The sequence below is a fragment of the Falco biarmicus genome, assembly GCF_023638135.1.
Source record: "Falco biarmicus isolate bFalBia1 chromosome 13 unlocalized genomic scaffold, bFalBia1.pri SUPER_13_unloc_2, whole genome shotgun sequence".
Classification (NCBI taxonomy): Eukaryota; Metazoa; Chordata; class Aves; order Falconiformes; family Falconidae; genus Falco; species Falco biarmicus.
Window position 1 is genome coordinate 175727 of NW_026611657.1, and position 18531 is coordinate 194257.

The 18531-nt window shown below is 55.0% G+C and overlaps 1 protein-coding gene across 5 annotated transcripts in view; it reads right to left on the bottom strand.

The window, feature by feature from the left end:
* The window catches only part of WIZ (WIZ zinc finger), a 61651-nt gene that overhangs the window by 19935 nt on the left and 23185 nt on the right, over window positions 1–18531 (bottom strand). For 2 of the 5 annotated variants that reach the window (XM_056325909.1, XM_056325907.1), the window contains exons 3-4: window positions 5284–5344; window positions 234–2776 (exon numbers count right to left, since the gene is read on the bottom strand). In XM_056325909.1, the coding sequence (XP_056181884.1) occupies window positions 234–2776; window positions 5284–5344 (2604 nt within the window). Of the gene's footprint in view, window positions 1–233; window positions 2777–5283; window positions 5345–10860; window positions 11720–14377; window positions 16170–18531 lie in introns of those variants that run through there. The other 3 variants (XM_056325910.1, XM_056325911.1, XM_056325908.1) reach the window with 3 other exon arrangements.

Genomic DNA, 18531 nt, shown 5'->3' on the forward strand with positions numbered 1-18531 from the left:
AAGAAGGACAGAGAGTCAGCGGCACCGCTAAACCCCCTGGACCGGGTGATCCTCTGCGGCAAGGATGGGGGAAGGGGCTTATCGCACCGGGGTCAACCACATGCCACCGGCTGTGCCGTGGCCACCGCCATTCAGGTCGGCTGCGATACCATACGTACCCAGTTCTTGGTGGGAGGGGAAAACCCCACTGATTAAAACAAGAAAATAGAAAGCATGGTGAATTGAATACATACTACCTTTTTTCTTCTTCTTTTGGAAGGAAAATTTTTGCTCAATAGCTTTCACTTCTTCCGCTGAGATGAAATGACGGACGTTGTAGCTCACCCCCACCCTGTTGAGGTGGCCCCGCACGTGGTTCGCCAGCCCGATGCCGTTGTGGAACCTGTCTGGGCAGTAGGGACATTTCCTCTCCTCGTTCTTCAACATGGGTGAGTCGGAGTCCAAGAGGTCGTCAAGCTCCAGAGGACCCTCCAGAGGAGCATCCAACAGGAGCATATCCAAGGGAAGGGGCTCTTCCATCATGAATTCCTGGGAAGGGAGCGTTGTTTTCTTCTTGAACGGCTTCCCCCGGGGCCGCTTCGTCGCCCTGGGGTGCAGGTTCACCTCCTCCAGCAAGACGATGGGGACCATCTTCCGCAACTGCTGCTGCTGCTCCTCCGAAGCGATCAAAGAGTCCGTGGCTTTCAAGGTGTCTCTGAACGTCCTCTTGAGGTCCAAGGCGGCTTGAGGGATGCTGACGGGTTTGACGCTTCTGTTCTCGCCCAAATCCATCTCTGCACTTACGGAGATCTCCTCTTCCGTGCTCCCCGCGTCGTTGGCCAACACCCACTTGTGCCTGAGTTCTTCCAGCGCCATCGGGTGGCTCCTGAGACCGTCACCTTCTCCTTCGAGGTGCTGAGCCGCGGCTTTTTTTTTCAGCTGCTGCAGAGCGAACTGGGAATAAGCTTTTGCGGAGGGAAAACCAGACAAGCCCAGGTTTTTGTGGGGGGCAGCGTAGGGAGCTGCTTTTCTGGCATGAAACCCCGACGCCTGGTAGTCCTTTTTAGTAGCCCCGTTGCTTTTGTCGAGTCTCGGGTGAGTCAGGGCGAAACCGTGGACGGCTTCATAATGCGATGATGGGCTTTCTCGGTGGGGTGGAGGGAAAAGCCGGTCTGCTTTGCCAAAATAATCCGTCTCCGCAAACCGGCCCGGTCTGGCTGGGCTGTAGGCATCTCTGCTGGTTCCCGGTTGATTGGGATCCTCCTCGTACACCTCCGTGTCCCAGGAAAGGTGGGAATGGGCGTATTTCATGTGCTCCTTGAGAATGTTCTCATTGGGGGCCGGGAAGCTGCAGAGCATACAGGTGCTGAGCCCTTTGCTGCTGCCGTGAGGTGGTACCTGCATCTGCAGGGACGCGTGTTCATTTGGTTTGAAGTGTTTGTAGATGCCGTGCACGGGGCTATCCCGTATTTCTCCACTGCCCGTGCTTCCAAAGAGATTCATGTTCTTCGCCCCTTGGTCCTTCCTCTCCTTGACGTGCATCTTGGCGTGCTGGACAAAGATCTTGGAGGAGTTTGTGCCAAAGACACACTTGGGGCACTGCAGCCGGGCTTCCCGCCCTTCGTCTGGAAACTCGTTCAACTTCTGGATCTCTTCGATAATTTTTTCCCTGGACTCTTGGTGGAGCCTCTTGTGCTGCTCCAAAGAGGTGGGGTCTCCAAAGGCCCAGCCGCACTCGTTGCAGCAGAACTGACACTGCCCCCCCAGAGCATCCCTGTCTTGGTCCCTCCCTGGTCCGCGATTATGCTGAAGCATGTGATCCATCAAATGTTCTTTTTTCTTGAAGTAAATGCTGCACTCGATGCAGGTGTACACCGTCGGGTCCTCCTCTGGGGCCAGCTCCTCCTTCCCCTGCTCGTCCAACAAGACGCTGCACATGTAGGGCCTCATCTCGATGTCATAGGAGCTGCAGGGAGCCGGCTCCAGGGACATCAACGGGATCCGCTCCACCGAATCTTCAGCATTTACCGTCCAGGACTGTTTGCCGACGCCGAGGTCCGCGCCGAGCTGAAGACCTGGTTTCTGGATCGTCCACTCAGCCGTGTTGAGCGGGTTGATCTCGCCCAAGTCTGAGTCGACCATCAGCCCCTTCCTGTGGGATGAGGAGCTCTCCAGGGATTTGGACTTGCTGAGGACAGGGTTTAGCGTTTTTCTGAACACCGTGGGGGTCAGAGGAGGAGGCACTTCACGCACGGCCTGTCCCCGAAAGGGCAAGGTGGCTGCTACATCTGTCGGTTTGTTTATATCTTTGTAGTGAGGACTCGGGCTTTTGGTGGGTCTGGAAATCCAGTCAACCCTCTGGATTCCCCTCTTGCTTTTCTCTAAGTGCTCTTTGCTGAGGCCTTCGAGTTGCTTTGGTTCATTTTGAAGATATTTCTCTTCTCCACTGCCAACCGATGCCCCAGCGCAAGGGCCAGGCGTCTCTGCTGCCGCTGTGCCACCATCCAGGTCCTCAGGGTCGCTCTCCAGTTGCTCGGGATCCACCTGCACCGGATTGACAACCTGGGGCTCCATGGCGAACGACGACTCCTTCACACACCGCGCCTCCTTCGAGTCCTTCAAGCTAGAGAGTCTCTCTAAAGTGCTTTCTTCTCTCCCATCACCCGCTCTTGTCTCCAGGGTGGTGGCGTCCCATGTCACGCCGCTGCTGACCGTCATGTTGCGCAGGTCTAGGGAGCTCCTGGCATCCGTCCTGTACAAAGCCTTCTGGAACTCCAAATGCTCTTCATTCGGGGAGCTGCAAGTAAGTTTGGGGAGTTAATAACGGGATAATCAAAATATTTCCATTTATAAAAAGGGTGGTCTGGGGATGGCCCGACGCAGGCCGAGGGTTTCATGGGGACTCCCTCCTGTATCACCAAAAATATTAAAGACTCGGGACACAACCCACCCCACACCCTCCCACCCTCCCTTGGCCACGTGCAGCTGGAGCAGCTTCTACAACTTCTTCTGGGCTTGCTCCAAGCTCCTTTTGGCCACAGCTGCGTCTGCGCCCCGCAGGGGCTCTGCCACATCCCTGCCAGGGCCGTCGAGTTCCCATCACACCACCGATTCCTGCCTTGGGCCACATGTCACCTTCCTCTGGCTCCACCTCACTCTCTGCTTCTCCTTCCCTTTCCCCTTAGAACTTCTTGAGATGCTTGGACACCTTATTGTCACCTTTTAACCTGGCTCAAGAGGGACATTTGCTCCTAGCGAGGACACTTATCACCATCAGGCCAAAGACCAGGCCAGTGAGCTCTTCAAAGTTTCATAAAAATAGATTTAAGCGTCACCATGGACCACACTAAAGGTCTCCGGGACCAAAGCATGGTTTTTCTCCATGACTCAATGAAAGCCCGAGTGACCCCTCTTCACTGCAGGAGTGGGGAGCCTTTCTCCCCCGTGCAGAGACCCCAAGTCATGGTGGATCAAGGTGGTCCCTTCCCCATCCTCCTCCAAACCCTCCTGAAGGGCCCCGAAGCTGGGAAGACCCCACCAAGCAGCTGAAGAACATCAGCCTCCACGGAGCAAGCTCCACGCTGGGACCGGGTGGCCCCACGCCACCCAGACTGGTGCTGTGGGTACCACCGCGGCACTGAGGACATAGGGGGTGCTGAGAGGGGCTGAGCGCACCCACGGGCAGTCCCAGCCTTGGGGGTCTGCAAGTCCTGTGCTGGGCTTGGAGGCTTTTTGAGGGAAGATGGGAGATGATGAGGGTGCAAGAGAGGCATTCGATGTTCTCCGAGATGCCTTGAGGGACTGGAGACACCTGGCAGGGGACCAGCAGTTGTGAGATAGGATCTAAGGAGCCTCAAGCCCTTCTGCTGCGGTGGTGGGGGGCTTGGTGGGGAAGCAGAGCGCCCCGAAGGGCACCACATCCCCACGTTCAGGCTTCTGAACCGTGGTCCAAGAGATCCAGGAGCTCTGATGTCCCTCACGGCAGCTTCACAGGGGTTTGGCAGGTGCTGGGCAGACTTGGGGCTTCCATTGAGCTGCAGAGTGAGTCGAGACCCCTCTGTGTCCCCTGTCCCTGCCCTAAGGCTGTCACCCAGCTTCTGTCCTCCTCAGCCAGCCTCGTGCCCGGCTTCTCCCTCTACGCAGCACCTGTGGCACGGAGACACAGCCCCGAGCAGGATGCAGACCACCAGATCTCCTGCCGGGATGGTTTAGCAGCCATCCCTGGGGAAGAAACCTGCCAGACCGCAGAGCCCGACAGCCAGAGAACCCTGGTGACTCGAGACCTCACGCAAGGAGCTGCTCCAGGGCCAGCAAAACACTTATCTCACAGGTCAAGTTGTGCTGCCAGGAGAACAAAGCGCCTTTGTTGGGAGACAGCAGGGCTGCCAGCTCCACATGGTCCTTGCACTGCCTCTCTCTCTCTCCTCTCCTTCTTTTTAAACCTATTTATTTCCAGCTTGTTCCTGGAAAAAGCCAAGTTTAGGGGTGAACCGACCCTCCCAACCTACCGGGCTCGCCCTCCCAGCTCCAAACCTTTCCCTGTTTTATTATTATTTTTTGAATTATTATATTATCATTATGTATTTTGGAATTACTGCAGAGTGGAGGACGGGCTTGCCATTATCTGCAGCGTGATATCGGGGAAATGTGATTCCCATATGCACCATAAACTCTGCAAACATCATTAAAAATAACTCACTAAGGAAACCGCTGGCCCAGGAAGGATCAGGCAAGAGCAGATACTAAAATAAACCCATTAAAACGCACTGGGCATTGGTTGCATTGCTAAAGAGGCTAAGACAGAGCGATTCTGAGCCAGGCATGGGTCTCCAGTGCCACAAGGAGGGACAAGGACCCTTTGCCTTATATGAACCTTGGACTGGCACTCCAAAACCTGCCTTTTCCAGGGTGCTCAGAGCTATCTAGGACACCTCTTGGCAGCTTCGGGACACCCAAGGCAACCAAACCAAGCATCTACAGCATCCAGCATCCCAGCATCTCTCTTCCTGGCAGCGGGGACGACCCCAGCAGTGCCAAGGGGAACTGGGACGGCTCTGACGGGTGATTTAGGGTAGGCAGAAGCAGGACAAAATGAGATGAATTAGAGCAGCCAACACTGCTCTGCAGCAAGGGGACCGTGCTGGCTGGCCCTAGAGGGACCTGCTGACGTCCTTGGTGGTGGGACAACCCTCTTTGGGGACAGCCAGGGAGATATTTCGGGGCTTCGTGTAACTGGAGCAGTGCTAGCAAGAGGAGACGGGCTGCTGGGCGCTCCCCACTCCGCAACATCCCTTGGGAACTTACCCGAGTTCGGTCCTGTGAGCTGTGGCTGGGACAGCACCAGAGAGGGCAGGATCAGGCTCATCTGCAACAGAGAGGAAAGCTCCAAGGTCAGTGCCCAAGTAAGGCTTCTTCAACATAATTTGCAATAAAGTTTTTTTTTTTGTTTTGGTTTGGTTTGGTTTTTTTGTGCCTGTGTGTTAAAAAAGCTTTCCCAGCAGATAAACCCCCTCTGCTCCTGCTGCCCGTCCTTCCCTCCTACAGCCGGGTCCGGATTACGGGAGGATTTCCGAGCCACACTTAAGAGGGTTTAATCCCGCGTGCAACTATTTGATGTATAATCGTTCCCGCAGCTAAGCAGTTTAACGGGAAGATGCACACGCCGGTGGCCCTGCTCCCGCCACCCCGGCTCGCCAGACAGGTACCCAGCAGGGAGCCGCAGCCGAGCGGCTGGACAGGGGTTGTTGTGGTCCACCCCGTGAAGAAGACCGGTTTCCCTGGCTCTACGGACGGGGCTTGTGACCCTCCCCGGCACTGGCACGCTTCCCTGCCCTTGGAACGGCACGCAGGACTTCTCCGGGTGCCTGAGCATCATCTGGGGCTTCAAGGAACTTGGCATCGCTCTGCTGCTGGCCAAATCCCTGGGATGGCTCCTGGACCAAACCGTTTCCCAAGCCTGCTGGCAAGAAGATGCAGGATTTTGGGCAGCGATGACAGGCAGGCAAACGCCTCCTGAAGATCTGTAGGGTCTCCTGAGCCGTACCAGACCCAGGCACATCCTTCCTCAAGAGGAGGAGAGCCTTCATCTGCATGCAGTGATGTCTGGATGGAGCCTACCTTGCCCAGAGGCGGCTCCATCAGCTTGGGCTGAGCTCAGGGCAGGACAGAGGGGGTCTTGCTCTTCATGCTGGACCCCCCCTGCCCCGGTCTGGCCACATGGTGCCTGTCCCAGCAGCGTGGTAAGCAGGGACTCGCTTGTTACTACAGGCGAGGCTGGGAGCTTGGGGAAGCCGAGGAGTAGCTGGGTGAACCTACGTTGTCTCCTGCTGCCAACCAGCCCCAGGCAAGCAAGGTTACTACTAGGACAAGGACCTGTCCTGCGTCCCTGCTCCCATCATCATCATCATCATCCTGGTCCACAGGCACCGAGCAGCCCAGCCCCAGGCAAGCAAGGTTACTACTAGGAAATGTCCTGCATCCCTGTTCCCATCATCATCATCCTGGTCCATGGGCACCCAACAGCCCAGCCCCAGGCAAGCAAGGTTACTACTAGGACAAGGACCTGTCCTGTGTCCCTGCTTCCATCATCATCATCACCACCACCACCACCTTGGGTCATCTGGTGCCCAGCAGCCCAAGAGTCGCCCAGGGCTCACCAGCGTGGTGGAAGCCACTGGGAGACGATGGGAAGGAGGCACCCACAGCTGGATGGAGGGTGCAGACCTGGCACCAACCATGCGTGGGGCTTATGGAGAAAAGGGACGTGCAATGAGCAGCCCAGCCTCTACCACGCACGCACCAACAACCTGGAGAGCCTTAACGGTGACCACCAAGATAAGAAAGAGCGGGATCCAGCTGCAAGAGCCTTGGGAAAGGAAGAGGGAGTGATCTGGAAACACAGAGACAAGGAGATGGGTTTGGGGGCAACAGCCTGTGGGAGCCTCTGCAGCCCAAACCGACCTCTGTCCCCACCTGGAGGCACGCAGCTGCTCCCGCTTTGCATTTATCGTATGGACTACGGGTTGTGTGCTGCAAAACTAGGAGGAATGTGGTATTCAGGCCACCACAGATGATGGAGATGGGGAAGGCAGGGCAGGACCTGCCCTGAAAGCAGAGGAGGGACATGAAAAGCCAGGGTGAGTTTCCCTTCCTTCTAACATTTTAGGTGAGCCACATCACCGGTGAGATTTTGAAGGCTGAGCATCTCCAGCGGGTAGGTCTCATCCTGAGACAATGGGGTCGGAGCGCTCTCATCTGGATGCAGAGCTGGGATCATAGATATTGCTGGGGCTTCTCCAGCATCAGCACTACCAGAGGCCATCCTGGAGAGGTGGCAGCATCCCTGGCTCCCACATCAGGTCCTTTTGGCTTCACAATCACTTGGGAAAAGGCCAGCGGGATCCAGGGCCAAGCTGCCAAGGTCACCAGCAGCGTTATTCGGGAAAGCCTGACTCACCAACCGGCCAGGGTGGGAACGCTGGGGGAAAAAATGGGAAAAAACCCCCAACCCTCCCAAACGGGCAGATGTTAAATGCTTCCATAAATCCCCAGCATGTGGATGGAGAGGGGCAGAGAGCACGGATCGCTGAGGAAGGACGGTGGCAGAAGCCTTCCAGGGACTCCTTTGTTCTCCAGAGCTCAGCACGGCTCCTATTTTTAGAAACCGTCTCCTTTAGAGGAAAACATGCGGTGATTTATCTTTCTCCTGATGAGCACGTAACTGCCCTCCCTGCAAATCCTGGTTTCTTGGAAACAGCGAGAGATGAGAGAGTTTTAACGTCTTGGACTTGGGAGGCTCAGATTTACCCTCTATGGTAATCCAGCGAGAGCTGCTCCTCCGACCACGGACGCGTGGCTGCAGCTTCTCCCGAGAGAGCGTGGTGAATCTGAATCCATTTCTGAGCTCACGGTCTGTCCTCCGAGAGGTCAAACACCCTCGTAACGGGACCACAGGTCCCTCCTCTCTCTTTTCCCTCTACCCCAAGAATTAAAGCAACCCGGCCAGGAGATCAAACCGCTTTCAAAATCGAGCCATCACCCGAGCCCCCGGCCAAAACATGCACCAAAAAAAAGGGAGACAAAGGAAAAACCTGTGAGTTTCCCAGTCCTGGAGCAGGAAACCAGGAGACCAGGAGCTCTCCTAGATGTGCCAGACCTGGCTCTAGACAAATTTGGCGATGGTTAATTACAAAACGTGTTTCAAAGGTCGCGGATTGAGAAATACCAACATCTCCAGAGGAGCTGAAAGAGCCCTGGCTCATCGAGGCCGTCACGGTCAGGGTTGATAAGCAGAGGTTAACACCATGCTCGAGAGGCTCAATCACCTATCAGGATGCAAAAGTTTCCCTAAACCTTCACCACCCCCCCAAAACCCACCAGGATGTACCTTGAGATGCTCTTCCACGTCACCCCCCTCTTCGTCTTCCCCCCCAAAGCGTCTGGTTTATTTCTTAACGAAGCTACTCAACACGTACTTGAAGAATAATGACACCCCAAAATGGTAGCTGTGACCATCAGCAAGGTTGCCCCACTGCCTCAGGAGGTCACAGAGATGTTGATAGATCCAACAATCCAAGGAAACAAGCCCAGAGAAGGTCCCCAGCCGCTGGGGACCGGGGGACATGTTGTATGACAACAGGCTGGGGGAGTTGGGCTCGTTCTGCCTCAAGATGTTCAGCATGAAGGTGCTGCCTACAGCTGCTAATTAGAGGGTGCAGAGAAGGTGAAGCCAAACCCCTCCTGGCCACGTGCAATGAGAGGGTGAGGATGTCACAAGATGGGAAAAACCACCCTGTGGGAATGGGACAGCTCTGGGACAGGCCAGAGGTGGTGACCTCCATCCTTGGAGATGCTCAAAACTCAACTTGATGGAGTGACCTGACTTTGAAGTTGGCTGTGCTGCGAGCACAGGGATGGGATGAAGACCTCTCCAGGGTCCTTCCAACCTCAATTATTCCGTGATTTTAGATTAAACCCCCAAAGTTCAAGAGCCTAAAGCCAAGAGGTCTTTGGGATGGTGGTTAGCAAGACCCTAGACCAGCTCAGAACAGGGAGAGGACCTCTCTTAGGGTTCAACCAAGGAGCTACGCTATACTCTCCCGAAAGTTTTCTACCCAACTACCACAAAATATCTATTGACAGTCTAAAAGAGCGGAAGATTTCAAGAAAACTCAAAAAAAATCTAACAAATAACAGCATCTCCCAAATTTCAAAAGCTGTTCAACCACGTAAGGCTGCATCACCAGAAGACAACAGTTTTCCCTTCCACACATCCTCTGGGATGGGAAGGATGGGAAGGATGCCTACCTGACCTCCGCGTGGTCATGGATGACCTTCTGCACCTCGTATCTCAGCGATAAAGGATGAAGAGGGAAACTCAGCTCCAACTCAAGTTCCCCAGCAGCTTCCAGATCGGCTGGGTTCCCACTGCGGAGCGACCAGTGCTTCCAAAGGACATCACTGAGGATGCAGTGAACCAGCCTCCAGCCAAGGGAGGGGAAAAAAAAAAAGGCTCCTCCAGAGGGTGATGACTAAGCTTAGACCAGAACTAGACTCTTCAAAAAAACCCCAAATTAAGCAAATTGCACAGGAATTTGCAGCACCGCTTTTGTGGGCAACCTGACAGCTTCCAAAAGCCCTTAAGAAACCAGATGATCACCTCCAGAAAGCCTCCACACCTCCAGAAAGCCTCCAGAGAGCCTACACGTCCCCTCCCAGGCTTTGCTTTTTTCCAGTCTATCTAAACAAACTGGGAGAAAAAAAAAAAAAAACCAACAACAAAAAAAAGGCAAAAAGATGTTTTATCTTCTCTACGGCAAGGCTGAGGGACCTTGCCATTTGAGCAATGGTATTAGGCAAGGGGTGAGTTATTGCATCATCTCCTGAGTAACCCAAGATGTCGCAAGACATGATTTAGCTCTGGAATTAAAGACTAGCTCCTACTTAAGGCCCTTGCTTTAATCTCGGGTGTTTAATTTGGAGAGCAAAAGGTACTGGAAGAATTGCTCATTGGCACCAGCTCATGATACAGCTTCTGCATCTTGTGAATAAGCTGGGGGATAAAAAAAAAAAAAAAATTGGCTCGACGCATGGCTTTTTGTGGTTCGAAACCACAAGAGTAACCAGCAGTGCCAAAAAAAAAAAAAAAAAAAAAAAAAGTCAACAGACAAACCTGTGCACTGGGATTAATGCTTGGTCCTATGCTGGCAGTGCTGGAGCCCAGCAAGCAGCTGGGTGTCCACCAGGGTGCTGCCACCCAACCCAGCCACGGGGACTTCTGCTGCAGCAGACAGCATGGACCTGGGATTGTTATGACGAGGAATCCCACCACCCTGGAGCTGTTCAGTCAGATGGGACCACCAGATGGTCAAGAAACGGAAGGGGTTCCAGCCCCCAGCACCGCAGGAGCTATTTAGCTCCCCCCAAAGCTCACTAGAAACGTGGGGAAGCAGGAGCTTCGTTTCTCACATCCCAACCTACCTCCAAATCCATCCCACGACCCCAGCCTTGGCTCTTCCAACCCAAAGCAGCGGTGCAGGACCACTTCTCCAAGGTCATGTCCACACTGGCGGAGCCGCAGTGGGTCTGAGCCAAGCTGGGCTAGTGTTTGCAGTGCAAACAGCTGCGTCCGGCGGGCAAAGGTGCCATCAGCACTTAGGCTCGGTCACCCCGGCGCGAGCGCACGGCTCCAGGAGAAGCAAAACATGGAGAATCCTGCAAAAGGGGGTGCGAGCGGCAGCTCTTTCCACTCTGACCTTCTCTGAGCAGGGCCAACAGCTCCCACACGTGAAGGCAGGGCTTTGCACGAGTGCTCCACAGCATGGCTCTTCCCTTGCACGAGCGCAGGAGACCCCCGGTGTCCCCCCCGCCCCAAAAAAGCACCTGGATGAGCAACCGCGATGCTCCGTGTGCTATCCTCAGCCTGGGGCTCTTTGGGCTGCCATCCCCGCCAGATTCAAACTCTGGGATGATATTCCTGCCCTGAATCCCTGGGGTAGATGTTCCTCCTCCATCCCTGGAGCCCAGTGTCGCCCCAGCCACTTTCCAGGAGAAATCCTTTCACCCACAGTCCGAACGCGCTCCCCGGAGCCAGACGAGCTGCTCGCATTCCCTGACCCTGCGCTGCGACTTGCCAGAAGCAAGCTGGAGATTTCGTTAGCGCTCCCGAATACCGATGAGCCGGCATGAGGACAGACTTTGCTGAGGGAGGGCTTGGCTGGAGCTACAAACTCCACGTTTTCTCCTAAAAACGGGCGGTTTGGGGTTGGTTTTGCTGCGCTTCTCCAGGTCCCGCTGCAATGAAAGTGCTCGGCTGCCTGCAGATGGAAACCAGAGATTTTTTTTTTTTTTTTTTCCTCTTTTGTGCTCATGGCAGTATTTAAGGACGCTCCTAATCCTGCGGACAGGTGACCTTGAGGACAGGAAGCTCTTCAAAGCACAGCGTGCTGGCAGCACACTGCGCCTTGTCCCACTCGTGCTCAGCTGGCTGCTGGTGGAGCTGGAGATGGTGGTGGAGCTGGGGACGGGATGGTGCCATCACCTTCAGGTGACTCCAACAGCTCCACGTTGGCTTCTGCTTGGGCCTCCCAGGAGCGGTGTGGGTCCTTCCACCCCTCCACGAGCACAGGGTGGTGGTTGTTCACGTATTTAAGGGCTGGAAATGCCCAGGGTTGTGCAACCAGCATCCCGGTGCCGATATTTCTCCTGTTGGACTTTGCACAGGCAGGAAAAGATATGGCAAAGGGCTCAAGCAACTGCAGACCACGAACAGCGCGGTGGGCAAACACTTCTATACCCGATGTGGTTGCTCCAGTCCCAGCAGGTAAACGCTGAGGGCTCCCGTGCAAGGGAATCAGCTCGTTGGGGTCAGCTTGTCGCAGCAGGACAAACAACCCACCACGGTTGGTGTTTTAACCCACTCTCCTGCCTGGGAGGAGCTGTCGGTGTTGGGACTTTGCTCAGCTCGGGGCAGCAGCTGGACTGGGGAGCTTGGAGGACTCTGTTGTCGCTGCAGGAGGGGGTGAAGCAGACTCTGCTGATCAAAGAATGATGTCCAGCCCTGTAACGAGGTGAAAAACCCGGCGTAGGGATAAAAGCATCCTGAAGGGATGCGGCTTGGTACTCCACAAAGGATCCTGTGTTTTTAATTGCACTGGTCCTGCTTTCTATCCAACTATTCACCCGTTGACCAGCGGAGCCCGCACCGAGCTGTAGTAATCCCGGTGCGAGCAGAACAGGCTGTAGTAATCCCGGTGCGAGCAGAACAGGCTGTAGTAATCCCGGTGCGAGCAGAACGATCTGTACGTGGTCCCTCGGGCTCCTCCAGCAATGCTGGACACGATCCCAAAGGAGGTGGCAGGACTGCGCAAATGTAGACGTGCTCCAACACCACATGCTGGACAAACGGCGTGTCGGGTGCCGGCAGCCACGGTCCCATCCTGCTCTCTGACCATCCCTTGTGCCAGCTCGGCTCTTTTTTTCAGCCGTTTCAGGGGGTCTAACAGAGAATTCCTGGGAAAATGGGACTGGGTTCAAAACCAAGGACTGCAGATACCTCTGGGGAGGGTCAGAGCTCTTCTCCTCCACGACTCAACGCTTATCCCAACACGGTGGCTCATGTGGGATGTCTCCACTGAGAGAGGCCAGGCACAAGATATCAAAAAGGCATTTTGGAAGCCTGAGATCAGCACAATTCCCATCCCTCCGTCTCCTCCTTGGGTTAATTTTGTCCATGGGGACAGAGGACGACTCCCTCCAGAGACGCCGTGGCACCTCCATCCTGGGATATCTTCCAAGCTGGACAAGCTGCTCTTGCTTTGGCAGCAGCTCTCCAACCCAAATCCCCCTTCTACCCGAAAAGATGTTCAGGCTAAAGAAGAAACACCCCAAATATTCTTCTCCCAGCTCCATAAAGGTATCACACGTGCTGCTCCCTGCTTGTTCCTAGCCTTCACCCAGACACGAACCACCAAACTGTCCCCCAACAACTGAATTTCCAGAAGCAGGAGCCTTCATTCAGTGGGGGCTCAGAGACCTCCAGAAGCCTCACTCCGGCAGGAGATAAAGCAATTTTGGAGCAGAGGGAGCTGAAACCTCCTGCCTTTCGCTCCAGCAAGTCCTTGGCTCCTGCCTGACTTGGGGAGCAAACCAAAAATAAATCCTATTTCCATCCCTTAAGTGATTGCTGCACCTGGGGCTTGGGAAGAGCCACGAGTGTGGGAGCATCACCTGAAACAGCAGCACAGGAAGGGGACGGGGGTCATGAAGTGAATCCAAGAGGCTGGAGGGGCAGGTCTGGATGATGGATGGGGCAGGGACCAGCTCTCCTCACCACCCCGTGGGAAAGTCAAGGCTATGGGGAGACACCAGGACAACCTGGAGGACAGGCACAACAACAGGTGCCACCAAATCTGAAGAGCTCTTGGCAAGAGAAACCACACCACCAGGAACTCCAGAGCAGGAGACAAGGACCTTCAGGCTCTACCAAACCCAGCAACACCCCAGGATCAGCTCGGCTAGGAAGTTTTAAGGTAACTGAGCCACAGAACAAGGACGAACACCCAGGCGTTTCCCGTAGAAGACCACCACAGGGATCACATCGGCTCTGGACCGAAGCCACCATCCCCAGCCAGTGATGGCCACAGGTCTCAAGAGGCACAAGGAGACCTTGAAGCAACGACTGAGCACCCATCCTTCCCAACGGATGGGCTTTGGAACAAGCATCGGTCTCTCCTCCGGCTCCCACCTCCCCTAAAATCCAGCTCGTGGGTTTCCACCCTCCTTTCGCGCAGGAGGGGGATCACATCCCTGCACAGGATCGATCCCATCTGCTGGGTCCCCTGTTTGGTTTCTAGATGAAAAATAGGATTGGCTTTCGCCCTGCCTGGACACCGCAGACCCCAAAACCCCACACGAGACCGCGGGCCATGGTCCGGCATCCTACCACACGTTCGGGGATGAGCGGGGTCCCTCTCGCCTCCATCGCTGGTGGTGGTCCAGGGTTATCCCGCTGGTGGTCCAGGGCTATCCCACCCCCACTATCGAGCTCTAAGTTAGAAAGGCAGCACCTGCTCAGGTCTCTGGAGCAGAGAGAGGTGGGGAAGGGCGCCACTGCAAGGGGAAGGTGCTGGATGTGCTGACACAGCATCCCACCCTGCTCCACCTCGGAGCAAGACCCTCCCAGCTCCCTCCCAGCACCCTGCTGGGATGGTGAGGCCGAGCGATAGACCACGGACCCAGAAAACCACCAAATAGCTCCAACCCCACCAGCACCCATTTTCCACAGAGGGTTTTCCTGATGCCACCAGCCCTCATCCTCCTTCCCTCAGCTCCCACCATGCAGGATTTTCCTGCCATCGCTGTCACGCCCAGGCTTAACTCTTCCCCTCAAAACACAGACCTGACACCCTGGATGTCTACTCAGCTCAGCTATGCCCGGGCATGCTCCATCCAGCAGCTCTGGAGTTCCTTCTTACTGGTCCGGACAGATCAGTGCGTGTTGCATAAGTACAAAAACCCGCCGGAACCTCTCAGGATGAGACCTCTGCCTTATCAAACAAGTGCCAGGGCGCTCTGTGTGCCCTCCCCGGGTGCTGAGCAGATGTTTCGTGGGATGCCACGTCTTTGCTGTGTGCTCGGTGGCTGCGTTTCTTGCTCCTTCAAGGCAACACTTGGAGATTTGGCACCAACTGGTCACTTAAGTCAAGTGTTTCTCCTCCCAGCACCGATCACAGATAAAAGCAACAGCCCTCCTGCTGAAACAGACTGTCCTCTGTGAGATCCTCACGTTTTGACTCAGGGAAAATAAAGAATCACCCAAGAGATCCTTGTGTCTGGCTCCGAAATAAAGAACCACCCACCCACCACTGTTGATTTTTCAAGATGACACCCAAGTTTTCACACCGAAAGGGCCCATGGGGACAGCTGAGCTTCAGCAAACCGCTTATGCTGGAGAAAAAAAAAATTATAAAACAAAAGAAAAAAAACAAAACCCTGAACTAAACTAAGCTAGTGCCTGTTGGCTCGTGTGCACGGGGCTCGCGTTCAAGCTGCCCGAGTCAGCAGAGCTCAGGAAGCCTCGCGCACTTCTGGAAGACGGAGCCGTAGGAAGCTTGACACATCTTGAGATGTTGGCTCTGCTCCCTGGGATGTTTTATGGTCAGCGAGAGCTTGCCACAGTTTCACAGACTTCGTATAAACATCTGGATGAAGGACTCTACCAAGGGTTAAGCAGAGACGCTGTCCCAGCGCGATGTTAACGCCCCAACTGGAGCAGCAGAACCTCAATGGGGACACGCAGGAGAGCCAGGTCCCACCAGGAGCACCAGCACAGCTCCATCGGAGAGAAGAGCACCGTGGGATGACCTGCTCACCCACCGAAGCCACCGCTGGGGACCCTCGTCTTGCTGTTCAGCTCTGATTGAGGAGGAAAAAGATGAAGCTCAGGGATGAGGTGCCTCATCTCCCCAGTCACCAAGGGCTGGAGAAGTCCCACTGAGGTGGAAAGGAGATGTTAAGTGTCTGGATGGAGCCACACCACAGCTTCGAATGCTTCCCTTTGGGTCTCCTGGGGACAACATGGTCCCTCCAGCTTTTGTAGGACTTGCCAGGGCCACCAGAAAATGACACTAAATTTTTTTATCTCCCAAACCTCGGCTATCTGGACACCATCGTCTTCTCAGAAACAGCTCCGCAGCGACACGCTCTTTCTTTTCCAAGAAAGAGGCCAACCTGCAGGTCTGCGAGCCAAAGAACGGAGCCAGGACAAGACGCCTGCCCAGAGGAAGAGCCGCACCCTTCCATGACCAACGGAGCCAGGAAACATCCCCACAGCACCCCAGGGACCTCGGGGGGGGGTCTCCACCGCGGTTTAAGCCACCGCAACCCAATGGTGAGGGCTCTGGAGACAAAGCAGGACCAACCATTCAAGGTAGAGAAGGAGAAGCATCACAGCAGTGTGAGACCCACCAGCACCCATGACCACAGAGGAAGTACAGAAGATGTGAAGGCCACTGGAAGAAAAAATGGGGTCAAAGACCCAATGGAGAAGGAAGCATCGAGGGGTTGCGCTGAAGAGTCTCCTGGAAAGCCTGAGCAGCCACCGGTGATGGTCCCATACCTGCTCCTGACCCCAAAGGGTGCATCAGAAAGGCTCCCAATGCAGAGGAGAACCAAGCAGCAAGACCCCGAGGGAAAAGAATGAGGGAAAAGAATGGGGGGGGGGGGGGGATCTTGTGCCAAAAATGCCAGAACTAATCCCAGGAATTGGAAGAGAGGTACGGCTGATCGACCACAACAGGATGAGAAGCTCGTTAGCTGGATGACGGATGACCTGCTGCGCTCAGCGATCACACGGGAGCTGTGAGTCACCAACGGTGTGGTTGGGTGGGTGTGTGTGTGTATAAACCACCACCAAAAAATAGAAGAAAAAAAGAAAAAAAAAAATATTCTATCTAGCTGTGGTTTGCAACCTGCAGTTCATGGACGACTTCAAGAAGCAGCGGCGAAAAGGCAGCTCGAACTCGCTCCGGAAAACTCTCTGGCAAATCTAATGATGCAGAAAAAAAAAAAAAAACAACAAACCCAAACACAAAACACAAAACCCGCCTTGTTTCTCCCCCAAACTTGGCGCAGGACAGGGTGAAGGAGACCCCGCTGAGCCCCTGAGCACCGTGAGGCGTGAGCAGGATGAAATGAAACTGAAACAGGTGCGGGGAAGCGCTTCCACGGGGAAAAACCAGCTCTTGTGCCGAGCAGCGTGGCGTGTTTAGCTTGGCACAGCCAAGCGGGAACCTGACACTTTCCCAGCAAAGAGCTTTGCTCTTATTTCCAGCCTCCCTGCACTCCTCGGCCAGAGGACACAAGTTCTACCTTGGGGTTTTCTTTATTTTTATTTTTATTTTTTTTCCGGGTATCTAGAGCCCGTGGGATGTACTGAAGCCATGCCCTGCTCCCAGCCCCAGCGTGGGGGGCAGATGGCGGGGGGGGGGGGGGGGGGGGGGGGGGATGCAGAGCCCAGATCCATCTGAAAAAATTCCAGGCGCTGGGAAGCAAAGCTTTGGGCTGCGTTTCCTCCAGGAGAAAGGCAAAAGCCGGTGGTACGAGCCTGAGAGCCAGGGCTGAGCGCTTGCTCCCGGGCTCCAGAGTGATGCAGGCTTCCCAAAATATTCCGAATACTCGTGTGATTCCAGGCTCCGGTGATATTTCCGAGGCTCCGGTGATATTTCCGAGGCTCCCGCAGAACCAGATGAGACCGTGGGGTAAGGGCAGACACCCAGCGCCCCGAACCTGGGGCTACGACCCCCATCAGGTTGGGAGGATGCTGCTGCTCCTTCCCCGACCACGCCTGGACCACTTGCACCAGAGATGCTCAGCCCACAGCACCAACCCCGTCTAGCCCCGGGGCGGCCATCTGAACCCAGAAACCTCCCACTCGGAGCCCAGAAAAAACTCAAAAAAACCCGGGAAAACCTCCAGAAAACAGCGCCGGGCTTTGGATGGGTTCGAGATGCAACGCCAGCTCCAAAATGCTGATTGCTCTCCTGTGCCTGCTGCAGGGATATGGCTCTGAAAAGCCGGGATATGGCCCTGAAAAGCCTCCTGACGCCCCCAAAAAAGCTTTTTTTCACAAGCTCTCCTTAACCATCCCTGCCCTGTACAGCCCTGAGCTGCTGGCACTGCACCCAGCCGTATCCCAGAGCATTTCCAGAGCCATATCCCAGTGCGTTTCCACAAGAGCTGGCTGGCTGGGGATGCTCCATAGAACCTGGCCATGCCTTCACCGCTTAAAGCCCTGGGGGCTCCCTGGCTGCACCCCCTGATCCGGCGGGATGGGATTGCAGTGGGTAGACACCCCCACCCCACCCCCCCGCCCCCAGCCCCCTCCAAGGGATGCTGGCTGCCTGTGGGTCCCACATCCAGCACCTGGTCCGTTCCCTGCACCAGGTTTTGCAGCACCTGCGCCTGCAGGGTATTTTCTACCCCCACGGGTTGTTCCCAGTTCTGCATTTCCCCCATTACCAACCCTTTTAAAAACAAAGACAAGCCAGACAGAGCACTGCCTGAGGGTGCCAGCCCTCCATTCAAGTCTTTTACCTGCAGCTAAGATCCCAAATGGAGCCTTTTCAGAGGCGATTCAGGCTGATCCTTGAAAACCTTTCATTTATTTTTATTTCCCTTAAAGAGTTATCAGGCCTCCATACAAATTCATCCTCTAGGTCCTGCTCCACTCCCTCCAGCTTTAAGCAAGATTTATGTGACCGGCGGCAGAAAGGCAGAAAAACTTTCCTCGTCAGCAGAGGAGACGTCCAGCATCTAATGAAAGAACAGTTTCTATCCAAGCTGCTTGAAAGGCATCCAGGCTCTGTTGCAAGCTCATCTTGTTTGGATCCATCTCTATTAAATTTCCAGCAGATTTCGGCTGCTCCCGTGAAAGTGGTAGTGTTTTTTTTACCAGCCATCAATGCAGGCAATTCACATCCACAGCCCCTTTGCGCTCCTGGTCCCTCCAACTCCTGCGTCTTTCACCCCCCATCAACTTTTCCCTCCGTCTGC